Genomic DNA, 21,486 nt, shown 5'->3' with positions numbered 1-21,486 from the left:
TATATTTAAAAATGAGCTTTTTCTTCAATTCAAAGAATCCAATATCATAAATAAAAAATAAAAAACCAGAAACATACATGTTAATCGACTATTGCTTTCACCATAATGAATAAACCGCCAAAAATAAGTAACATCGCAAGTTTTTACAATTTGGCCATATAGATATATGCTATATATATTCGTATAGGTAGAGTAGGCACATTAGCTTCTAAAGCGAGCGTATGTGCTCCCCTTATACACCCGAGATCATGTACTTTGGAGATTAAAATTTGTTGTGCTGTCTTTTGTCTTACACCGACAAACGTTAGATATCAATTATCTATAAGCATGTCTACTAATTGGGGAGCGCATTACCAAATAACACTATTGCAATGACATGTTTAAGGAATTTAATTAATGGCCCTAATGGAGGGTTTATTAATGTGTGTGTTGGTTTAAAGAAAGAGTGAGTTGCAACCGCGTAGGCGGTAGGCCACGAAAGGTGAACTTGGTGTGATTTTCAACTGTTGAAGTTGGGTGGTGATTTCTTCTGTGCAGACACCAATAAGTCAACGCATGAATAAGTCAACAGTTGCCTGAACTTGGACATAACCTTGACACGTGTACGAATGAAAAAGGAGCGTTTGGACCAAATAATTCAAAGCACCATTCCATGGTCGACCAATTTCGAAAGAATGTTTATTTGTTAAGGTCATAAAGTGCCTTAATTGGATCGATTGAGAGAGAAAGTTGGTAGGTGGACATGCACAATTCTGGAAAGAGATCCTCTTCGAATCTTTTCCTTTAAAGTTCAAGAATCAAGTGATCCAGACTTTTAAAATTTGATCCAATGATAAAAAATTATTATAGTTTTTACAAAATTTTACTAACTTTTTCTGTTTTTAACCATTGGATCAAATTTTAAAGGCTTATATCACTTAATCCCTGTGTTTTAGAGGGAAAGATCCGGAAAGGATCTCTTTCCCACAATTCTAAAGCAAGCTAGCTACAGCTAGCTAGGGTTCCTTGTTTCTTGTACACTAGACTTATACAATATCCTTCTAGGTTATTCGTTATTGGAGAGGAGAGGAGAGGAGAGAGGCTTCAATTCCTCCATTCCTTTTCTTCTCTTGTGTTCTGATGAAATGATTGCGAGCTTAGCTAGGTCATGCAAATCACCAATCAACATTTTTAAATTCCTTAATTGATACCCATTTGAAGCCATACATCAAAGAAATTCTAACATTACTCATTCGATAAATTAACCAACAATATCTTGTTTCCCATATCACCTTTTACATTTTTTTTTTTATGCTAGTGCTGCTTTCGCATTAGTTGGTAATTGGTATATATGGGTTAGTGCCCACATTCTTTACCCCTTTTTTCTCCTCAAATATCGATAACATAAATACGTGATGTATCATTCTACGTGTTATTCATCGCCAACGAGATCATTGGTCACATCATAACTACTAAAGACATGCTACGCTTACCATCTATTTGTACCATCTCTCTAATAAAGGCATAGCCCACCAACACATGTGAGTCTCATCCCTATTAGAGAGATACTACTAATAAAGGTATATTTGTCTATTTACCCCCCAAACTCGTATAGAGCTGTCAATTTCTCCCATAAACTTTAATTTAGCTGATTACCCTTTGAACTTTTTTAATTAGCTAATTTCCCTCTTGAACTTTAATTTTAACCGATTACTCCTTGAACTTTTATAAATAGCCAATTCTTTCCCCTAACCCTAGATTTTAAAAAATTTCATCCAATTTTCCATCCATTTTGATCACGCAGACAACCCATGACAACTTTATAGGGGCAAAAAGAAAGGAAAATTGGATGGATGAAAAATCTAACTCCATGGGGGAAAATTGGCTATTTATAAATTTTAGGGGTAATCAGCTAAGGTTAAAGTTAGGGGGAAGTTGGCCCATTATAAAAGTTCAGGGTTATCGGCTAAATTAAAGTTTGAGGGGTCGGAATTGACAACTCTATACAAGTTCAGAGGGCAAACCAATAAATGGTAAAATAATATTTTTTCACTTCTTTTAGTGGCCAGTTTGGTTATTCTCTTTACACGTATCAAAGGAACTTCATGCCATTTAAGTAAGGGTGAAATTTTTTGCCAAATTACCATGCCAACCGTACCATACTAATTTTGTGCCAATTGGTAATGACACGGTATCGTACTGAACCGACATTTTCTGATACCGTATTGGTATTCAATACCATTACCAATAGTATTACCGTACCTCACCAATAAAATATTATATGATTTTATATTTTTAATAATTATATAACATTTCAATATATTAAGAAAAACATCCTTCAATTGCATCTCATTCCTTGGACATTTTCTCTCTTCGACACTCTCACTTACTCTCTACAGGGGTTGGTGTTGGTGTGCTCGCTGCTTGTGTTTTTTTACTGCAGAGATTCTATTTGGTTTTCCAATTAATTTTCATTTAGTTGTAAACTTAACTTCTATTAGATTTAGTTCGTAGCTGTTATTTGGATTGCAGCCTCAATTTCCATCATGAATCCCGCTTATCATTTATCTTATTATGTCTGGGAATTGTAAATGATTAATGATAGATTATGATTCTTAGATTTAGGTTACAATTATGAGATAAAGACATGAAAATAATAAAAACAAACATTTGGGCCTTGAATTGGATTGAAAAAAAATAACAAAAGTGGCCCAAAATAAAGTGGCAATTATTATTACCATATCATGCCAACTGAATAATACATATCAAAATTCAGTATACCAAAAATTTGGTATGGTATTGGTAATAGATTTTATCAGACCAAAAGTTTGGTATGATAATTAGTACAGAGGTTTTGGTACGAAAACCGTACCGAAACCACCCGAACATTCAAGGCTGGAGAAATCCTGATAATGGGATTTTAGTTTGGCGTCTGTCAACCCTTGACGTCAAAAATCTCAGTAAGTACCGAAACGGATTTTAAGGAAAAGCCATGAACCCACGCCCACCACCATTACCACCACTGTCACCATCAATCCCGCAGTCCACGAGTTTTCATGAATAAAATGATGCATCCACCAAAAGGACTTGTAGTAGTGAAACAAAGAGCTTTGACACCCGATTTTGCGCCATTTTGTTTGACAGCCATCTTGAATGAGTGCCCACTTCCTATGGATCACAAGAATTTGGATGCATCACTCGAAAACAAAATGCACCTCGGATTCTACATCATTCTCTCTGCCAAGTAATTCAAATCCACATTCACAACTATTTAGCTTCACTTTTCTCAATTTCATACAACCAAGCATTGTCCAACCAAGTGGAGTCGGTTGTATAAATCTTAGAACACCAGTACGCTCAGTTTCAAATAGTGTGAAATATTCCTCAGCTATAGTGCAATAATGTACAAAGTAAAGCACGTCACACTTTCTTCTCTTAGAAACTCACAATTTTAGTAAAGATCGAATGAATAGAGGATCAAATTTACCCATTAAACGGATTCTACGAGGGTTATATTTCAAAGTTTTTCCATTAGTAACTTCTCTTAGAAAAGGACTGTTCACAATATCCGGGGAAAAGGAAAACCTGGATAGATAGCATACCTGCTACACAAACTTGATAAGTGAAATATACAATCTTGGTGATTCATCTGTAGTAGAAATCAAATTTGACTCGTTTTTAAGTCAGGGTTCGCCGGTTGAAAGACTCCACTGTTAAGTTGGCAGTGAAAGCTGGGATTGAATTCAACTTCCGAATAAATATCTCAACCTGCAAAATGCTATCTCAGAATAGTTCACCAACTAAAGGTCCAGGTAAGAGGTAACCAACAGTTCACAACCAGAAACCACGTTGCAAGATTTAAACTTAAGTCCCTGAAGAAACATCCGACTTGTTTGAGTACCTTATTGTCTCAATGAACAACTCATGGTAATTTCTTTCGACCAAATCGTTTCTGTGAAAATTATTTCTACAAAAGAAAAGCAATTGCAGGTTCACTGGAAAAGTGTTTTTTTTTTTTTTTTTTTTTTTTTGTTGAAATTAAACAGGTTTATTTTCTAACCCTCAAAGTTAACTCTCCACGAAACCAAAAACAAAAGTTTAGTTTGCTCCCTCCGAAGCAAAGGGAATGAACGAAAGCAAGAGCAAAAATAAAAGAAAAGGGGCAATATGTGTTAGGTTTTGGCTCGTCAATTAGTGTCCTTTTCTGTGTTGGATTGTTTTAGGGAAAAAAAGGGTGCACCGATTCTTCTCCTAAAAGGGCTAGGAAAGAATCTTAGAGCCTGTTTGGTACTTTACTTGAATCCAACTTTTTAAACTCAAAAATAATTTTCAAGTTTTGGGCCTTAAAAACTTGTTTGGTAGGACTATTTTCAAAAATTGAACTCAAAACTAATTCAAAAATATAGTCTATTATCTAAAAACACAAAAAGTGAGTTTTTAGAGTTTTTAAACTTAAACTCACTCCTTTCTTTTCTCTCCCTCCTCCCCTCACTCCAAATCTATCTCTCTTTTCTTCTTTCTCTCTCCCCCTTCTCTTTTTTTTTTTTTGACCTTTTTCGTCTCTCCTCCAATCTGCTATCTTCATTCTCTTGGTTCTTTCTCTCACTCCTCTTCCTCTATCTCCTCCGATCTTTTCACTTCTTTCTCTTTCCTCCAATCATCTCTTACTTGCTTTCCTCCTCTCTCCTCTTTCTCTCTCAACCCCCTTTTTATGGATCTCTTTGTCCAGTTTAAGTTGTAAGATTTCAAAATTTTAAATCGCATACCAAACAAGTTTTTGAGTCTTAAAGAAAATTGTTTTCAAGAAAAATTCTTTAAGAAATGTTCTGAAAAATTATAAAAAATTTCAAATAGATACCAAACAAGCCCTTAGTTTCCTTATTCAATTTAGATTAGAAATCCTAGAAGTCTATTTGGAATTGGAAAGGAAGTCTAATTTCCTATTCCACTTAGAATAGGAATTATAATATGTAAAGGACAAGTAAACTGCACCCTATGCCTGTAAATAGGGTGCAGCAAGGCTTAAATTTTAGAGAGAAGAACTGTGACAGCTGAGACAAGTGAGATAGAGATTAGTTCTAGGGTTGCAAAAGTTCTGTAATTCTCTATTATTAATCAAAGGAGCGGTGAGAAATCACAACTAGATGTAGGCAAAAGTTCTGTCGAACCAGTATAAGTCTTGTGTGTTTCTAAGTTTTCTATATTTGCTAGTTTAGTCTATTGCCATAGGTTACGTTAAAGAACAAGGTCTAGTGTGCGGTTTTTCAACAATCTGAACCTGGATGCCAAACACAATAAGTACAACTATTGCTAAAAACTATGACAAGCTCTCATTGCCGTTTGTCAGATCATATGAAATATGAAATATGAATCATGAACGTAAACACAACAAAGTTTCCCCAATGGAACTCTCAAATAATCTGGTACAGGTTGGACCACCCACAGATGAAAAAACAATAGTCCTACCAGTAAAGAAGCATGTAAAAAAGTTATAAGAATTAGGAAAACATCATGCTCCATACCTGATGAGATATCTCAGACTGTGAGGTGTAATCATTTGCCTGTTCAATCCAAAGATAATATGATTATATTGCTTCTTGCATTTGTTTTATCACGATCTCAAGTACAATAACAGAGAAAAAAAATTGAGGTGTAAATGACTAAAATAGCTTTAAGATGGCCTAAGAAAATGAATTCATATACTACGATCTCACCAAAATGTTTGTGCTCCCTGATTCATATTCAAATTCAAGCTTCTCATCATCACTTTGCGCATATATAGATTGAAGGGTAAAATGTGTAACAGGGATTCCATTGGGACGCTGGTGTTCATCCATTACAATCTGCAAAATTGTAATAAAAAGATAATCATTACAGTTATACAATGGCCCATGTAGGTCTCTCACCGGCCTAGGAATGACAGTTTAGAAAGAGACAAAAAAGGCCATAAAAATTGTAATAAATATCATGATCTCAACTATTTATCGGCTGAAAATAAATAATAATATAGCAAAAGATATATAGAAACAACTTAGTAATTTAAATTGACATGTTTGATAACTTAAAATTCATATGGTAGATTGCCAGTGTTAGTAAAGCATAGACATAAGAATGAACTTTAAACCAGTAACAGAACCAAAGATGAAGTTTCAACGCTATATAAAGTTCTTAATGTTAATTGGAATGCCATGTAAACTGGAATAGTAGTCATATGAAAATATAAAGTAAAATGACCCATGTAAACTGGAATAGTAGTCATATGAAAATATAAAGTAAAATGAGCAACAAATATGATATATACCTTGTAACCAAATAGCTCACAACACTCCCTCCTGAACACTGAAATTCTGTCAGCAAAAACAGTCTTGTACCTGTTCCATGGGTATGTTCAAATGTTTAACCTAAAAGTTGTATTATAGTTTAGGTAAACTGTGAATATACAATGACAAGGATACCAAAACATATACATTGAAGAACTACTCCCTCTCACAGTAAGCCCACCCAATAATTTAAATCTAATGCAATCTTCTTACATCTGAAACATAAGAAATTCGCAAAAGTGTGGAACCCCAAGAATGGAATATCCTAAGTTTTCTTGAAACCTTAGGCTAAAAAAACGCATTTCAAAATTCGCTCATATTGACAATATCATCAGTCACAGTCACTCACCTTTCTTCACGTTTTTCAAGAGTTGCAATTTGTTCTTTCAACTGCACTATCTTCCCAGATATGTACGAATCCACCAATTTTCCAGCATCACCTGAATAGTTTAAGAGAGGAAGGAATGCAAATAAACTTATTACACAATTGCATGACCAGACTAATTAACATCTGACTTAAATAGTCAAAAGATAACAACAATATATTATCTTCTAATTTCTACGTAAATTATACCTTCATGAGGTAAATTAGAAAACACTTTTAAGGAGCAAATACGGCACTGTCTACATGTGCGCCAACAAAGGTGCCAAATATGGTGACAGTAATAGCAATGATATTGAGGTAGATGAGGACAGGGGTGCAATCAAGGTGGTGCTGGTGGTGGGGTTAATTTGGTAGCTGTGGCAGCAGCTTGAAAGCCATGTTAAAGTCACTCCTAAAATCTAAATCAATTCTTTTGCACTTTAGTAGTATCAGTATGACAATTTAAAACTCCTTTTAACCCCCAACACACCTCGAACCCTCATCCATGCACAGTCAGTGCAAAAACGAGACACCAATATAATGCTCTTAATCATTCATTTCTAAGGCTGGAACCTTAAAAGGAAGTTTTCACGTAAATTTCTCTTTCAAAGAACCATGTGCTTCTTACCTGATTGACTTTTCAATTCTTCAACAGCTTGTAACTTCTCCTTTGTCTTCTGTAACTCAGTTTGTAATGCTTCAATAGTTTGTTTGGCTTCATTATCAACCGTAAGAGTATTCACCATTCTTAAAACTTTAGTATTAGCAGCAGAGAAATTGCCATGACCAATCTGTAGAAGAAAAAATATCAGAAATTACGCAATTGAATTGCAATTTTTTCTGTTTGCCTGTCAGCTTTTAGATTGCTTGGCTGCAACTGCAGTTCCTTTTCTTTTGGGGTCAGCCAGTTAGCACAAGAGAGCCATTACATATCTGACAATAGTTTTTTTGTTTTTTTGGAATAATGATATGGACGAACTGTAGTAATAATGATATTTTCCTAAGGGAAGAGCTTGGTGGCGAAGTCCACAAAAGTTCAAGGCTCAGCCACCATTCAAACCCAGGTAGTGCCTCTTTAAGTGCCAAGAAAAATTAAGATAATAATGTTAATATCAATAATGCTCTGAATAAATTTGGCACCCACCTTGGACTCCAGTAAAGCGATCTCTGAATGAAGTCGATCGCTCTCCCTCTCCAATGACTTTATTCTTCTAGCTTCATTGTTCAACCTCTCATTAAGCAACTTTATTTCTTCACGTTGACGACTATTAACTTCTTTTTGTTCACATACACCGCATTCCAATTCTTTAATATAGCCCTCTTTCTTTGCAAGTGATGATTCAACCTCCTGCATGTGCAAACGAGGAAACCAAACATTGAACTTAAACAGAGATTTCTTGAATTACAAATAGTAAAGAGAAAGAAATTATGTAACCTGAAGAAAAGTATGACTGGCTGCTTCATCATTCTTTGCCGACTTCAGTCCATTCAGGACATTTCTCAACTTATCTCTTTCCTCAGTAACCATAGAGAGCTGCATTTTAATACTTCCTTCAGCATACATTCTTAAAAGATAATTAGTATTGTTTTTATCACTTTCTTTGGGGACTGACTTGTACGAAAAATGGAATGTTAGAGCTTTCGATAATGATTGTTATGCTTGAATGATAATGCTTTTTTTTTTCAACTACTTTTTCTATACTTCTAAAAATTCTTTACCATATAAGTATGCGTCCCAGAACATATTTGTATGATCTTGTAAGAAGTAAAACACCTTGAATTGAAGAAATTGGGGTTCCACCATAAAACCAATTGGCAACATGGGGAGTAGCCCAACTTACTTATAAGCCCATGCAAGGTTCCTCCTCCCATCAATGTGGTATTCATTCTCAACATGAATAACGCCTTCAATTTTGAAAAACATTGATCTATATTCTTTACTGACTTTTCAAGTTGTTATATTCATCAACTTACGTTGCGGTTGCATTCACTTCATAGGACAGTTATACTCCATACCCCCCCCCCCTCCGGCCACCCCTCCCAAAAAAAAAAAAAAACAATAGTTACCGTATTGAATAGATTACCACACTTTTGTTTTTCTTTGAGAGAGCCAAACTTTAACTTATTTTCCAAAACCACTTAGTGTGATAGGATACTAAGGTAATGACCAATAGACTAAAAATTATTCATGCATCAATGAGAATAAGAATGTTAGACAGTAAAGAGCTACATCACCCACACATTAACCTTAATTTAGAGAATACAAAAGCAACAAGTGCAGAGCCAGAATGATGCAGGATGCAAGAAAATTTGGGCATAAGCATATAAATTATGCTTATTATATTTAGTTTAAAAAATATAGGTGTTAATTACAAATCATTTTGAAGAAAGTTGAGGTTCCACCATAAAACCAATTGGTAATATGGGGAGCAGCCCAACCTCTTATAAGCCCTTGCAAAGTTTCTCCTTTCACCAACGTGGGACTCTTTTACCTTCCTCACACACCCGCACACATGTGTGAATTTTCAAGCCAAACATGTGTGGACAACATGAATTGGGTGACGTGGAGCACGTGTCGCCGTTGGGCTTTACACATGGGCCAACCTACTCTGATAACATGAAGAAGGTTGAGGTTCCACCATAAAACCAATTGGCAATATGGGGAGTAGCCCAACCTCATATAAGCCCTTGCAAGGTTTCTCCTTTCACCAATGTGGGACTCTTTAACTTCACATCCTCACACATTTAAGGGCTAGTTATTACAGTTTCATGTCACATTATGACTTATCAGATTGCCTATATAAGGAGACCCTACAATTCTAGGGCTCAATCTTCAGGCATGTTGATTGAAATTATGATTAATTGGTTCAATTTACACCAATTTTTTCTTCATCCTCGATAAACCACTACAATTATAACCCTACATTGAAACCTGACCCTCCCTAGGCACACCCACCAACCCACCCACACAGGCCCAAACCACCCCCAAAATTGAATATTCAATGAAAGCTTCCGAAGCAGAAAATTAGAGAGATTGTACAGCAGTAGAAGGATAAATAATAAGCTCAGCAACAGCCAGAGTGCAAAACTAAATGAATTAAGAAAAAGATGGCATAAAACTACATGGTTACATGCTTACCATCAATTCAATCCGCTTAACCTCTGATTTTGATACATCCCCTTTCTCCTTGGCCAGTGTAGCCTCTATTTCAGCATTTTGTTTATCAATTTTTGCTGCATCTAGAGCTACCTCCAATTGTTTCAAGTGGGCATTTGCCTCACTCACTTTCATCATGCTATCAATTACCTCTCTGCATTAAATGAAAAAATGTTAATCACTGGAAACCGAAAACATCTCAATGCTCAGGCAGAGAAAAGCATGAACAAATCTCAGATAAAATAACAAATAAAAAAATATATATTTTGCATGGTGGGGATGATTACAGCAGAATTTGTTGATAACTACATATAAACTCTACCAACTACAGACTTGAAACCCTCGTTAACAGATCAAGCATGATTAGAAGAAAAGGAATAGAATAATTCTCAGTCCTAAAAAACCCCCCACAACAAATAATATAGAAAGTTGACAGGGCCATTTGATCCTTCTGCGATTGTTTCAAAACAAACACGCATGGTGTCATAAGGTGAAAACCAGACCACTGAAATAAGTCTAGAGATGATATTTCCAATCACTGAAATTAAGCACATGGTACCAGCTCACTGTAGACCATCTATTATGAAGTCTTCCTACTCAAACAATTATCAATAGTATCATATTATGCATACATCACATAGTACCAGAAATCATCTACTTCCTAAGAAATGTCTATAGCAGGTACAGTTATTCTAGGGTCTAAACAAAAGAGACATACCCATGCATACAAAATACAGAGTTTTTAACATTTAGTTTTAAATGTTTAATATTCAGCTCCACTGGAATGCTGGGAAGTTATCCACAAACAAATGTAATTCTAATAACATTGATGTTGTACCAGATGTTCAGTTTTAATCAACTAATAAAAAAGTCACACTATGCAGTGCACTCCTGGCTGCCTTAACAAAAATAAACAGATCACAAAAAATAATGGAAGAAGAATAAGATGCATCAAGGAAAGCCTCATGGTTTAGGCCTCTGATTATGAATTTATTCATTCGTCTAAATGATCTAACAATGCTGGTTCAAAGGACTGAAATGAGCTATTCACATACTTTTGTAATGATGCGAATTTAACTGGTAAATCCTCAGAACATGACACGCCTGGAATGTCTTTAATGATCAACTTCCAAGATTTCAATTCATCCTCCAACTTCTTCATACTAAGCTGTAATTCTTGTAGTTTGGATAACTCTGCTTCTACCCTCTCTCTACGGCTCTTTTCTTCCAACAATTTTTCCTTCAATAACTCAACATTTTCATGAGCTGACTTCAGCTTTCTTGCTTCCCTTACTTCAGCATCCTAGGAATTTAGAGATAAAATGTTATTGAAATACACAAGAAATGCAGAGTAGTCAAAGGAGGGACATATCTAGTCAAGAGAAAGATATTAGTCTAGAAAAGATGAAATCAGTCATACACAACTCTCTTTCAAACAGGAGCTTCTCAAAATCTGTTCAAACTTGAAACCGAAGCTCCTAATAACACAAAAGAAAATATTCTTCCCCAAAGTATTTTAAAAAAAAAATTCTTTTTGTTCAGAATTCTACAATTTCTTTTATACCAAATGATAACTTTTACCCTTCGTCATCTTCTATAATAATACAAAATCTATGCTGAAATATAAAAGGTTGATGAGGCAAAACTCAAACTACCACAACTACGCATAACAATATACTCCTTACCCCTTGGCCAAATGACCCAAATCACATTACCAAACTAACAATGCATTGACTTAGTATGCACCATCAAACATATACAGACAGATTGGCTACTTAATCATTAATGTTCAGAATTTTATGAACCACCAAACCAAAACTTAATCTTTCGAGGGCTGAAGATTTTTTTGTAAAAAAATAAAATAAAAGAACTAATTAAGAATGATCATCTATCAACTTCATAGAGAACCTGAAGACTCAATAGGAAGAAACAATTTTATTCATTAGAAAGAAAAGATCGACAACAAAACTTACAAAGTTTCTAAGCTCTTCTTGCAGATGTTTAACTAAAATATTATTCTCCGTGGATTCAACTTCTTGAAATGTAAGATTTGATAATTTCTTCTCTACTTCGCTCTTCTGTTGCACGCACTGAAAAATAAAGTGAATCAAAAGAAAATCTGATCAACTTGTGGCAGTATAAGACAAATCGTAATATTATACAAAAATACATTTGATATCAAGGCCAAGCAGACCCAACATACAAATAAATTATAAAAGAAAAGGTAACACTGCATTTGGTATTGTAAACGGACAGGTGATGATGCATATATGAGAAAGATTTTCCATAGAACATATCAACTGGTATCTAAGAGAAATAGAAATAAGAGGTCTACCTCACTAAGTTGCTTCTTAATATCATCCAGCTGCTTTTTCAATAGCTCTGTTTCTTTCTCAGCATTATGAGCTCTGCATTCCATTCGTTCACGCTAAACAAGAATGGAGAAGGTTGAATGACTACTGATGGTCATAAATTCATACAGACTATAAAACTAAATTAATCAAAAATCACCACTCACATCTGCAGTTATTCTAGAAACAGTGAGCTTGGATTCTCCTTTCAGCTGGGCAAGATTGTTATTGAGACTCTTTTTTTCCTTCTCTATGCTGTCAGAAAGATGTCTCAGTTTCCCCTCTATAACACTTGCTTTCTCCTCAGCCAAACCTGTTGAAGTCTCAGCTCTCATGCGAAGGTTCATTTCGTTTTGAAGCTTCACCTGAAATTTGAAATGTGATATGATGAGTGGGACAGAAAAACTGTTTGGAATTCCAAAAGGGGAACAAAATAAAACTAGGAGGAAAACAGAAAGAACAAATGAATCATTCTTTTGGGAATACCAAATGGTGGAGGAAGTACCCATCATTCATAAAGGTTCAAGCATATACCTCAAGTTTGCTGTTTGATTGTAATTGTTTAGTCAATCTTTCATCAGAATCGTGCACCTCCTTCAAAAGCTGCTCCTGCAGATCCTGTTCACGTGCCTTTGCAGCGGCAAGTTCTTGTTCAGCATACAAAAATTGATCCAGATATTTATTCTTCTCAGATTCTGCAGCACATGTAACTAATTAGGGACAAGACAACAAACATAAAATGTCTAATCTAAAGAGTTTCTACATGGGTAGCTTTCCAGAAACCAAAAGAATTTTGATTTAAATGAAAAGAACTTATCTTACCGGTTTTATGAAATAAATTCACATGCAAACATGGTAAAGTAGTTCCAAACAAGAAAGAAACTATCTTGCTGTTGCATGGTTTATTATTTTCAGATTTTGCAATTTGTGATTTTTAACATAAATGGCCCACAACACAAAACGAAGACAAATCTCATATGGTATTAGGTTCAAGTTACTTGGAGCCTACGAATAAATCAGAAATTGAATTTCAGTCTAAGATTCATATAGCCGATCCCACTCAGTGACTTGGATTTTCCAAGTCTCCAACCGAGAAGTTTTCCTCACTCGGAAAATTAAGGGAACACTACCCCAACCTACATGCTCCACTCAGAAAGCTTCAACATACAAGCTTCAACAAAAGAAAATTCAAAGAACTTAGCGAAGAAGGCTTTGGTGTTTTTAACACAGTACGTTGAAATGAAGGAAAGCTTATTTATTGATATCCCCGATAAGCTACAAATATGTACATATACATGAGTCAAAATAAACACACAAGAGGGAGCCTTCACAAAGGTTGCTTAGGAGAAGTCTCAGCAGTCGGTAGAGCCCCAGAAAGAGAAGGCACCGGAGGGGGATCATTTGGAGCCTCAGTACTGGACAGAACCCTAGAAGGAGGAGGCATCAGAGGTTGATCATTTGGAGCTTCATTACGCGGTACAGCCCCAGAAGACGAAGGCAATAAATGCCTTTGGAACAAACCCACAAATCTCTGATGATCAAGTAAAACCTGACCATCAGTTTCCTTCATCTGGTCAAGCTTCCTCTTCATGTTTGTAGCATAGTCATGTGCGAGCCGGTGCAACTGTTTATTCTCATGCTTGAGCCCTCTAATCTCCTGTTTGAGACTCATCACTTCAACCGCCAATGATTCAACTTGGCGGGTTCGAGCAAATAGGCGTTGGGCCATATTAGACACAGAACCTACACACTGAACACTGAGAGCCAGCGAATCCTTAACAGCTAACTCATCAGACCGTTTGGAAAGTAGTCTGTTATCTTTGGGAGTGAGAAGGTTCCTGGCCACCACCGCAGCGGTCATATCATTCTTCATCACGGAATCCCCAACGGTAAGAGGACCAGTAGGGGAGACGAAGGATGGGCGCCATATGTTGTCTGGAGAAGGCGGGGCTGCCTCTTCAACAAGGTTCAAGTCAAAACGACGGTCGGAGGGGCCAGACATTTTCAAAGGTGTTGAAGAGAGAAGAGGTCGGACAAATCAAGATCTTAGAAGTGCAAGAATGAAGCTTCTACTAGTGGAGATTCAAGTGTGCTTTGGAACTTAATGTCAGCCCCTATAAAAATCTGCACTCGACGGAGCTTCAGAAATCGAAGAGGCGCCTGCTCAGAAATCGAAGAGGCGTTTGCTTTCTCAAAAGCTGGGCTGCTTAGAGATCACGAGGGTTGATCTCAGAAATCGAAGAGGCGTTTGCTTTCTCAAAAGTTGGGCTGCTCAAAGACCACGAAGGCCGATCTCAGAAATCGAAGAGGCGCTCGCTTTCTCAAAAGCTGGGCTACCCAGAGACCACGAGGGCCGATCTCAGAAATCGAAGAGGCACCTACTTTTCCAGCCTTGTCAGCACCTGTCACACGCACACTCAGCTTTGCGGAAATTATGGGCATTCTGTCGAAGACTTCTGGGGAAGTAGAAAACACATGAATCTTACTGTTCAATCACCCACTTCCCACACGCAACAATAGCTCATGGGTACCACAGATAACTTTGCCAAAGTTCTCTGCCAAAGTTGAGCACGTGAAGCTTGCAGCTCCCACTACATCGCTCTGACCAAGAAGGGTAAAAGAATAGCAAAGAAACAGCACTAACAAAGTTTAGACCCATAAATTTTGAAGGTCTAGCTACCATATTATTACCCACAAGGGTAAAGGAACAGTACCACTGCTGGATAATTGGAAAGTCCCTGTGTGTCAACCTCTGTGCTTCGTGGCAAGGTAGACTAGCAAACATGCCCAACCTTTACTCACATTCGAGAAAACACTCCCAATAAGATTGCTTGCTCCAAAATCGAAGAGGCACCGTCCTCCGAATCTCGAGAGCCAGACTCCCAACATGACTATTTTCTTAAAAATCGAAGAGAGGGTAAAGGAACAGTACCATTGCTGGATAATTGGAAAGTCCCTGTGTGTCAACCTCTGTGCTTCATGGCAAGGTAGACTAGCAAACATGCCCAACCTTTACTCACATTCGAGAAAACACTCCCAACAAGATTGCTTGCTCCAAAATCGAAGAGGCACCGCCCTCCGAATCTCGAGAGCCAGACTCCCAACATGATTACTTTCTCAAAAATCGAAGAGACTACTCCCCGAATCTTCGAGAGCCAGACCCCCAGCATGATTGCTTTCTCAAAAATCGATGAGGCATCGTTCTCCGAATCAATCGAAGAGGCGCTCGCTTTCTCAAAAGCTGGGCTGCTCAGAGACCACGAGGGCCGATCTCAGAAATCGAAGAGGCACCTACTTTTCTAGCCTTGTCAGCACCTGTCACACGCACACTCAGCTTTGCAGAAATTATGGGCATTCTGTCGAAGACTTCTGGTGAAGTAGAAAGCACATGAATCTTACTGTTCAATCACCCACTTCCCACACGCAACAATAGCTCATGGGTACCACAGATAACTTTGCCAAAGTTCTCTGCCAAAGTTGAGCACGTGAAGCTTGCAGCTCCCACTACATCGCTCTGACCAAGAAAGGTAAAAGAATAGCAAAGAAACAGCACTAACAAAGTTTAGACACATAAATTTTGAAGGTCTAGCTACCATATTATTACCCACAAGGGTAAAGGAACAGTACCACTGCTGGATAATTGGAAAGTCCCTGTGTGTCAACCTCTGTGCTTCGTGGCAAGATAGACTAGCAAACATGCCCAACCTTTACTCACATTCGAGAAAACACTTCCAACAAGATTGCTTGCTCCAAAATCGAAGAGGCACCGTCCTCCGAATCTCGAGAGCCAGACTCCCAACATGACTACTTTCTCAAAATCGAAGAGAGGGTAAAGGAACAGTACCATTGCTGGATAATTGGAAAGTCCCTGTGTGTCAACCTTTGTGCTTCGTGGCAAGGTAGACTAGCAAACATGCCCAACCTTTACTCACATTCGAGACAACACTCTCAACAAGATTGCTTGCTCCAAAATCGAAGAGGCACCGCCCTCCGAATCTCGAGAGCCAGACTCCCAACCTGATTACTTCCTCAAAAATCGAAAAGACACTGCTCTCCGAATCTCGAGAGCCAGACCCCCAGCATGATTGCTTTCTCAAAAATCGAAGAGGCATCGTTCTCCGAATCTCGAGAGCCAGATACCACAGACCACTTTTTTCAAAGTGCTCTGACAGAGTTAAAACATGTGAAACTGGCAGCTCCCACTACCGTGCTATGACCAAGCAGGGTAAAGGAATAGCATTACTATTTGTTGTTAGGGAGACTCCTATATATGTCGACCTCCATCCCCAACGGACAGGCAGACCTGCAAAAATGCTCAACCCTTCATCATATCTGAGAGGGCACTCCCAACGAAGCCTTTCGAAATATTCAGCTTTCTTTCCCCCCGATAATACCTCTGCAAACAAGCTATACTAGAGCAAGAATATCTCATATCATCAGGGTTAAAAGCAAGAGTATCCCATATCATGCTTTTTCCCTGTCTTTTCCTTTGGCCTTGTTTTTACCTGCAAGACAAGGAGAAAGAGAGCAATCAGTCAGCACTTGGAATCAAGCTTCCAGCCAGGAACTGACTGCCTGGAACCCCTTACCTGATTACTTACCTGGCATTGCTCTCGAGTACTCATCTTCAACATCTTATGTTTCCAGGGAAGATTCCGCATCTGCTTGAGGAACAGATAGGGCAAGTGCGAAGGATACAAGGAAGCATGTGGAGACAAGCGTAACAGCACACGTGCCGATACATCCATTACTCTGTCAAAAGCAAAAGTATCCCATATCAGCAGGGTGGAACGTACTCTAGATTTGATGGACTTGTTTTGACCCTCAAATTCTTCAGTCGGCCTTATACTCTGGAGGAAACCAGAAAACCCTTCAGCTCAGTTCAAGAATAAGCCTGTGGAAAGTTACTTCTTCAAAAGCAAAAGTATCTCATATCATCTCTTCTCATTTTTCTTCTCTTTATCCTTCATGCTGCTGCAAGATGGGGAGAAGGTGAACAATCAGTCGGAGCTCTGATTGCTTACCTTGTCTGTCACCTCTTTCAGCAGACCCCCTAGCTCGGCGACTTGGGGGACTCCTACTACATGGTTTGTATCGCGCTTGACCAAGCCTGAAAGTACAAGTAAGCTTCAAGTGAAATTGATACATTACCTTGTGCATCTCCACCAGTTAAAGATACCACCCCTGGATGGAGGAAGAGTACTTCCAGAGAAGATGTCACATCTACCTATGAGACAGATAAGGCAAGTCAAGACGACACCACACTCCGATACTTAGAAGTTTCGTGATTACGAGATCATTCTCCCATAATATTTCCTAATGTCATTTGTACTAAATCATTCACTTGTACTCACTAAAGGAGAGCTTGAACCTATGTACTTGTGTAAACCCTTCACAATTAATGAGAACTCTTCTATTCCGTGGACGTAGCCAATCTGGGTGAACCACGTACATCTTGTGTTTGCTTTCCTATCTCTATCCATTTATATACTTATCCACACTAATGACCGGAGCAATCTAGCGAAGATCACAAAAAGCGACCGTTTTCGCTACCTAGGATCTATCTTGCAAGAGAACGGAGAATTAGATGGAGATCTCAACCATAGAATACGAGCTGGATGGATGAAGTGTAAGAGTGCATCCGGTGTGTTGTGTGACCGTCGTAGGCCACTGAAGCTCAAGGGAAAATTTTATAGGACGGCAATAAGGCCAGCGATGTTGTATGGCACATAATGTTGGGCGGTGAAGCATCAACACGTACACAAAATGGGTGTAGCGGAGATGAGGATGCTTCGTGGGATGTGTGGGCACACGAGAAAGGATAAGATTGGGAATGAGGATATCCGAGGTAAAGTAGGAGTAGCCGAAATTGTAGGAAAGATGAGAGAAAATCGGCTCCGGTGATTTGGACATGTGCAAAGAAGGCCGACTGACGCTCCGGTTCGAAGATGTGACTACGGGACAGAGGTTCAGGGCCGAAGGGGTAGAGGAAGACCTAGGAAAACTTTGGAAGAGACTCTAAGAAAAGACTTAGAGTACTTGGATCTAACGGAGGACATGACACAAAACCGAGCGCAATGGCGTTCTAGGATTCATATAGCCGACCCCACTTAGTGGGAAAAGGCTTTGTTGTTGTTGTTGTTGTTGGAGATATGGAACTAACAAAGTCCAGCCCATAATTCTATGGTGTTCTAGTAATGTCGAAGTGTCCAGGACTTTTCTCAACTCTTAAGTTAGTCATCCAGAATTGCCTACTAGTTCCGATAGTCTATTTTATCTCCAGTATGAGAAGAAAAGGTTTAAAAGATTGTATATGCATCCTCCTCTAAAAAAATAAGGCTGAAACAAAGGAATTGAAAATTTTCTGTTGGTTTACCACCACAAGCTCAGCCATTAGGATGTGGGTCGGTTGTTGTTTTTATATTTCAACAATCCTCATGCGTGCATCTCTGCCCACCACTAGATAGCCCAACAGACAGTTCAACAATCAGAATGTTGCAGTTGCAGTGATTTCTATTTCAAATAAAAGACCTCCCACAATGATCCAAGGATAAGAATGAAACAAATACCAAGAGATTTAGCTGTGCTTTCTTCGCACTTTTCAGTTCTAACCCTTTAGCCTTTTCATACTCAATTGAAATCTTAAACAAATCCCAAGCATTTTCCACAAACTCTATCCCCATGATAGCCTAAAATCCTTAAGTATTCCTAGAAGCAGTTTCCTTTCTTTATATTTCGTTCTTATTCCACAACTAAGGTGTTCTTTCTTGATCCAAATGAAACATCCAAGGTCTTCTTCAACCCTTGAACTTCATTCTCTGAAGCTTCTTTTAAACCCCAAGTTCGCTTAAGCTGCACTTTCTCATTCTTTGCAGTTCTAATCCTTTTCCTTACCAAATTAAAATCCTACAAATCCACAAGTATTTCCTACAAATTTTAGTACTCATTTAGCCTCCTGCACGCACCATTTCAAATCACATAGTATTTTTGCTGCTACAACCAGTTTTCTTTTTTTTTTTTTTTACCATCCTTATTTGTCTTTCATTCTTCTTTTGAAGATTAAGTTGTTCTACACACTCTGAACTTCTTTCTTTACAACCATAACCCACTACACCATATGTTTATTTTGCTAAACAAAACCCACAACATAAGCAAATTTAAGCTAAGATGGTCTGTCCTGCATGAAGACATATGCTCTGCTCAAAATAAGAAAATTTAAAATTCATTAGCTTTGTCACTTGTTGATACGAAAATCTTTACATAGTCATATACGACCATATTACATCCTCAGTTAATCCCATCAAGTAAATAAATGTTTTTTCGAATATTTGTGCAACAATAACAGTGAGTTTGGAACGAAAACTTTCCAATTACCATTCAGCCTGCAAGAAGACAGAGAAAAATATGGATTTTGTAACGAAGAGACGTACAGCATTGAACTGAAAGAACCATAAGTACAAAAACATTGGGAAGCTGAGGAGAAAAAAGAGATGTTAAGCAATGTAGTGGAACATCTTGTCAAAAGAACCCACCAACTTTGCAGAATTTTTCATTTAAAGCCGCCAATTTAGATTGATAATCAGAAGCTTGCTTCTCTGCATTGCTCAAGGCATCTATAAAATCTGATTTAACCTGCGCCAAAGGAAAGGAAAGGGTTCCACTTAGCCAAAAAATATACAACAAGGTCTACAAGCAAGAGAAAAGAAACACAGATGATTGTGCTGAATCCACATTAGAAAACAACATCCGGTCTGTAGAACTTGTATTAAAAGTCGGGACAAAGTCAAAGATTTGGATGATAAGGAAAAATCCAAAGAGGGAAAACAATCTGCAGCGTGAATACGACAATTACAGGCCAACATTTACCTTACATAAAATATGTAGTGATGAACTAGAAGAAAGAAATTCTAAAATGGTTGAATCAAAATTACGATTTGCGGCATATACGAGACTTAGCCGCCAGAATGAAATCCAGGTATGAAAAATTGAATGAATCAATTACATTAGATATCATATATTGTCAGCAACAATAATTAACTGATTCAAATGTATCTAGCTAGTATGGATTGAACAGCCACTTCAATTGGGAAAGAGAAGATGCAAAATCGAGAAGCCACTTGGATGATCAATGGATTATTCCATCTTCCATCTAGAAAATGATAAATATATACATATAGAGAGGCAGAGAGAAGAGAGGGAAGCAATATTACCATTTGGCGGCATTGATAGGTGCAGAGCAAGTGGTCGGAGGAGGAACCGGGAGGTGGAAGGGAAGGAGGAGGGTCGTCCTCGAAGATGACGAGAGGGCCTGGGCCTGTGGCAGGGGCAGGCGGTGGGGTCTCGGTCTCCGGCGGCGCCGCCCGTAGCTTCTTCGTTGGGGGAGTTCTCACAATCATCTTCAAACGATCCTTAAACCTAAACCTCTCTCTCTTTAACAGCGCAGCATAGCACAGCACAGAAGAAGAAGAAGAAGAAGAAGAAGAAGAGGAGAGAGAAGCGGTGGCCTAATTTAAACGCAAGGGGAGGGCGCCATTTCTTTTCTTTTGTGACGATGAGTGAGTGGTGGCTTTTCGTTGCACCGTCTTTTTGAAACCCAAATAAATACCCCTCTGCAGCTGCAACTGCAAATCTTCCTTGAAACAATCGCTCTCTAACGGGGCAAAGTTGGTTCGAACCCGGGCGACGCCATCATTATGCAAATTTTATTTCTGTCTAGTTCCCCTTTTTGTCCTTGGGCTTTCACGCTACTCATTTTTTGCTTTTGTACAATCAAATAGGAGTGGACTGTGTAACACCAAAGATCAAACTGTCCTTACTACGGATTCTTTTTCTGGGGATCCCGAGAATCCGATCATGATTGTTTATCATACATCGTGCGGTCAGAAATCATTTGAAATTTAAAATTTAAAATTAAATATAAATAGTACCTAACGAAAACTGACCGCACGATGTACGATGAACGACCATGATCACAGGATCCCTCAGATCCCCAAGCAAGGATCCTTAACCCCTACTTCCTACCAAAATCCTTCCAAACGAGAAATATATAGGGCACATCTTTAGAGTGTATATATTGTGGCCGCCCATCCCCATTCTTCTAAACACAAAAATATGAATAAAATGATGCAATCTTATTCTACAAAAGATTAAACATCATGGAAATGAAGAAAGTTGAGCTTCTATCGTAAAATCAATTAAAGTCATGGAGTAGTTCAATTATTTATAAGCACATGCAAGATCCCTTCTTTTTCCGACGTGGGGTCGATACTCTCATTATATTGGTGACTGTGGCAACGGTGCCCAAAGGTCATCTAT

General features: G+C 38.1%; 1 protein-coding gene across 4 annotated transcripts; it reads right to left on the bottom strand.

Moving 5' to 3' along the window:
* Positions 1 to 2,686: 2,686 nt before the first annotated feature.
* On the bottom strand, positions 2,687 to 20,872 carry LOC126601500 (mitotic spindle checkpoint protein MAD1-like). Of its 4 annotated transcripts, none has more exons than XR_007615748.1 (17): positions 20,382 to 20,870; positions 19,704 to 19,803; positions 12,706 to 12,866; positions 12,339 to 12,536; positions 12,156 to 12,248; positions 11,794 to 11,910; positions 10,876 to 11,123; positions 9,803 to 9,974; positions 8,099 to 8,197; positions 7,808 to 8,011; positions 7,292 to 7,454; positions 6,649 to 6,739; positions 6,281 to 6,350; positions 5,694 to 5,822; positions 5,502 to 5,540; positions 3,582 to 3,747; positions 2,687 to 3,216 (listed from the first exon to the last, which is right to left on the bottom strand). XR_007615748.1 is itself a non-coding variant. In XM_050268219.1 (16 exons), the coding sequence occupies exons 1-16, from the start codon at positions 20,565 to 20,567 to the stop codon at positions 3,658 to 3,660; spliced, it is 2,160 nt and encodes a 719-aa protein (XP_050124176.1). In that variant the 5' UTR covers positions 20,568 to 20,870; the 3' UTR covers positions 3,429 to 3,657. The 4 variants fall into 4 exon arrangements, 2 of the variants coding, with proteins under 2 accessions (XP_050124176.1, XP_050124178.1); XR_007615749.1 differs by having other exon boundaries at positions 2,687 to 3,147; XM_050268219.1 differs by lacking the exon at positions 2,687 to 3,216 and having other exon boundaries at positions 3,429 to 3,747.
* Positions 20,873 to 21,486: the final 614 nt, after the last annotated feature.

The sequence above is a fragment of the Malus sylvestris genome, chromosome 15 (genome assembly GCF_916048215.2).
Source record: "Malus sylvestris chromosome 15, drMalSylv7.2, whole genome shotgun sequence".
In the NCBI taxonomy this organism is placed as follows: Eukaryota; Viridiplantae; Streptophyta; class Magnoliopsida; order Rosales; family Rosaceae; genus Malus; species Malus sylvestris.
The sequence above is the reverse complement of the archived record's forward strand: the minus strand, read 5'-3'. Positions and strand labels throughout refer to the sequence as shown.

Coding starts and splice junctions, on each gene's coding strand:
- LOC126601500 (XM_050268219.1), bottom strand. CDS start 20,567: ATGATTGTGAGAACTCCCCCAACGAAGAAGCTACGGGCGGCGCCGCCG. Junction 19,804..20,381: donor CCTATCAATGCCGCCAAATG/GTAATATTGCTT, acceptor CCTTTGGCGCAG/GTTAAATCAGATTTTATAGA. Junction 8,198..9,802: donor TTAAGCGGATTGAATTGATG/GTAAGCATGTAA, acceptor ATTAAAATGCAG/CTCTCTATGGTTACTGAGGA.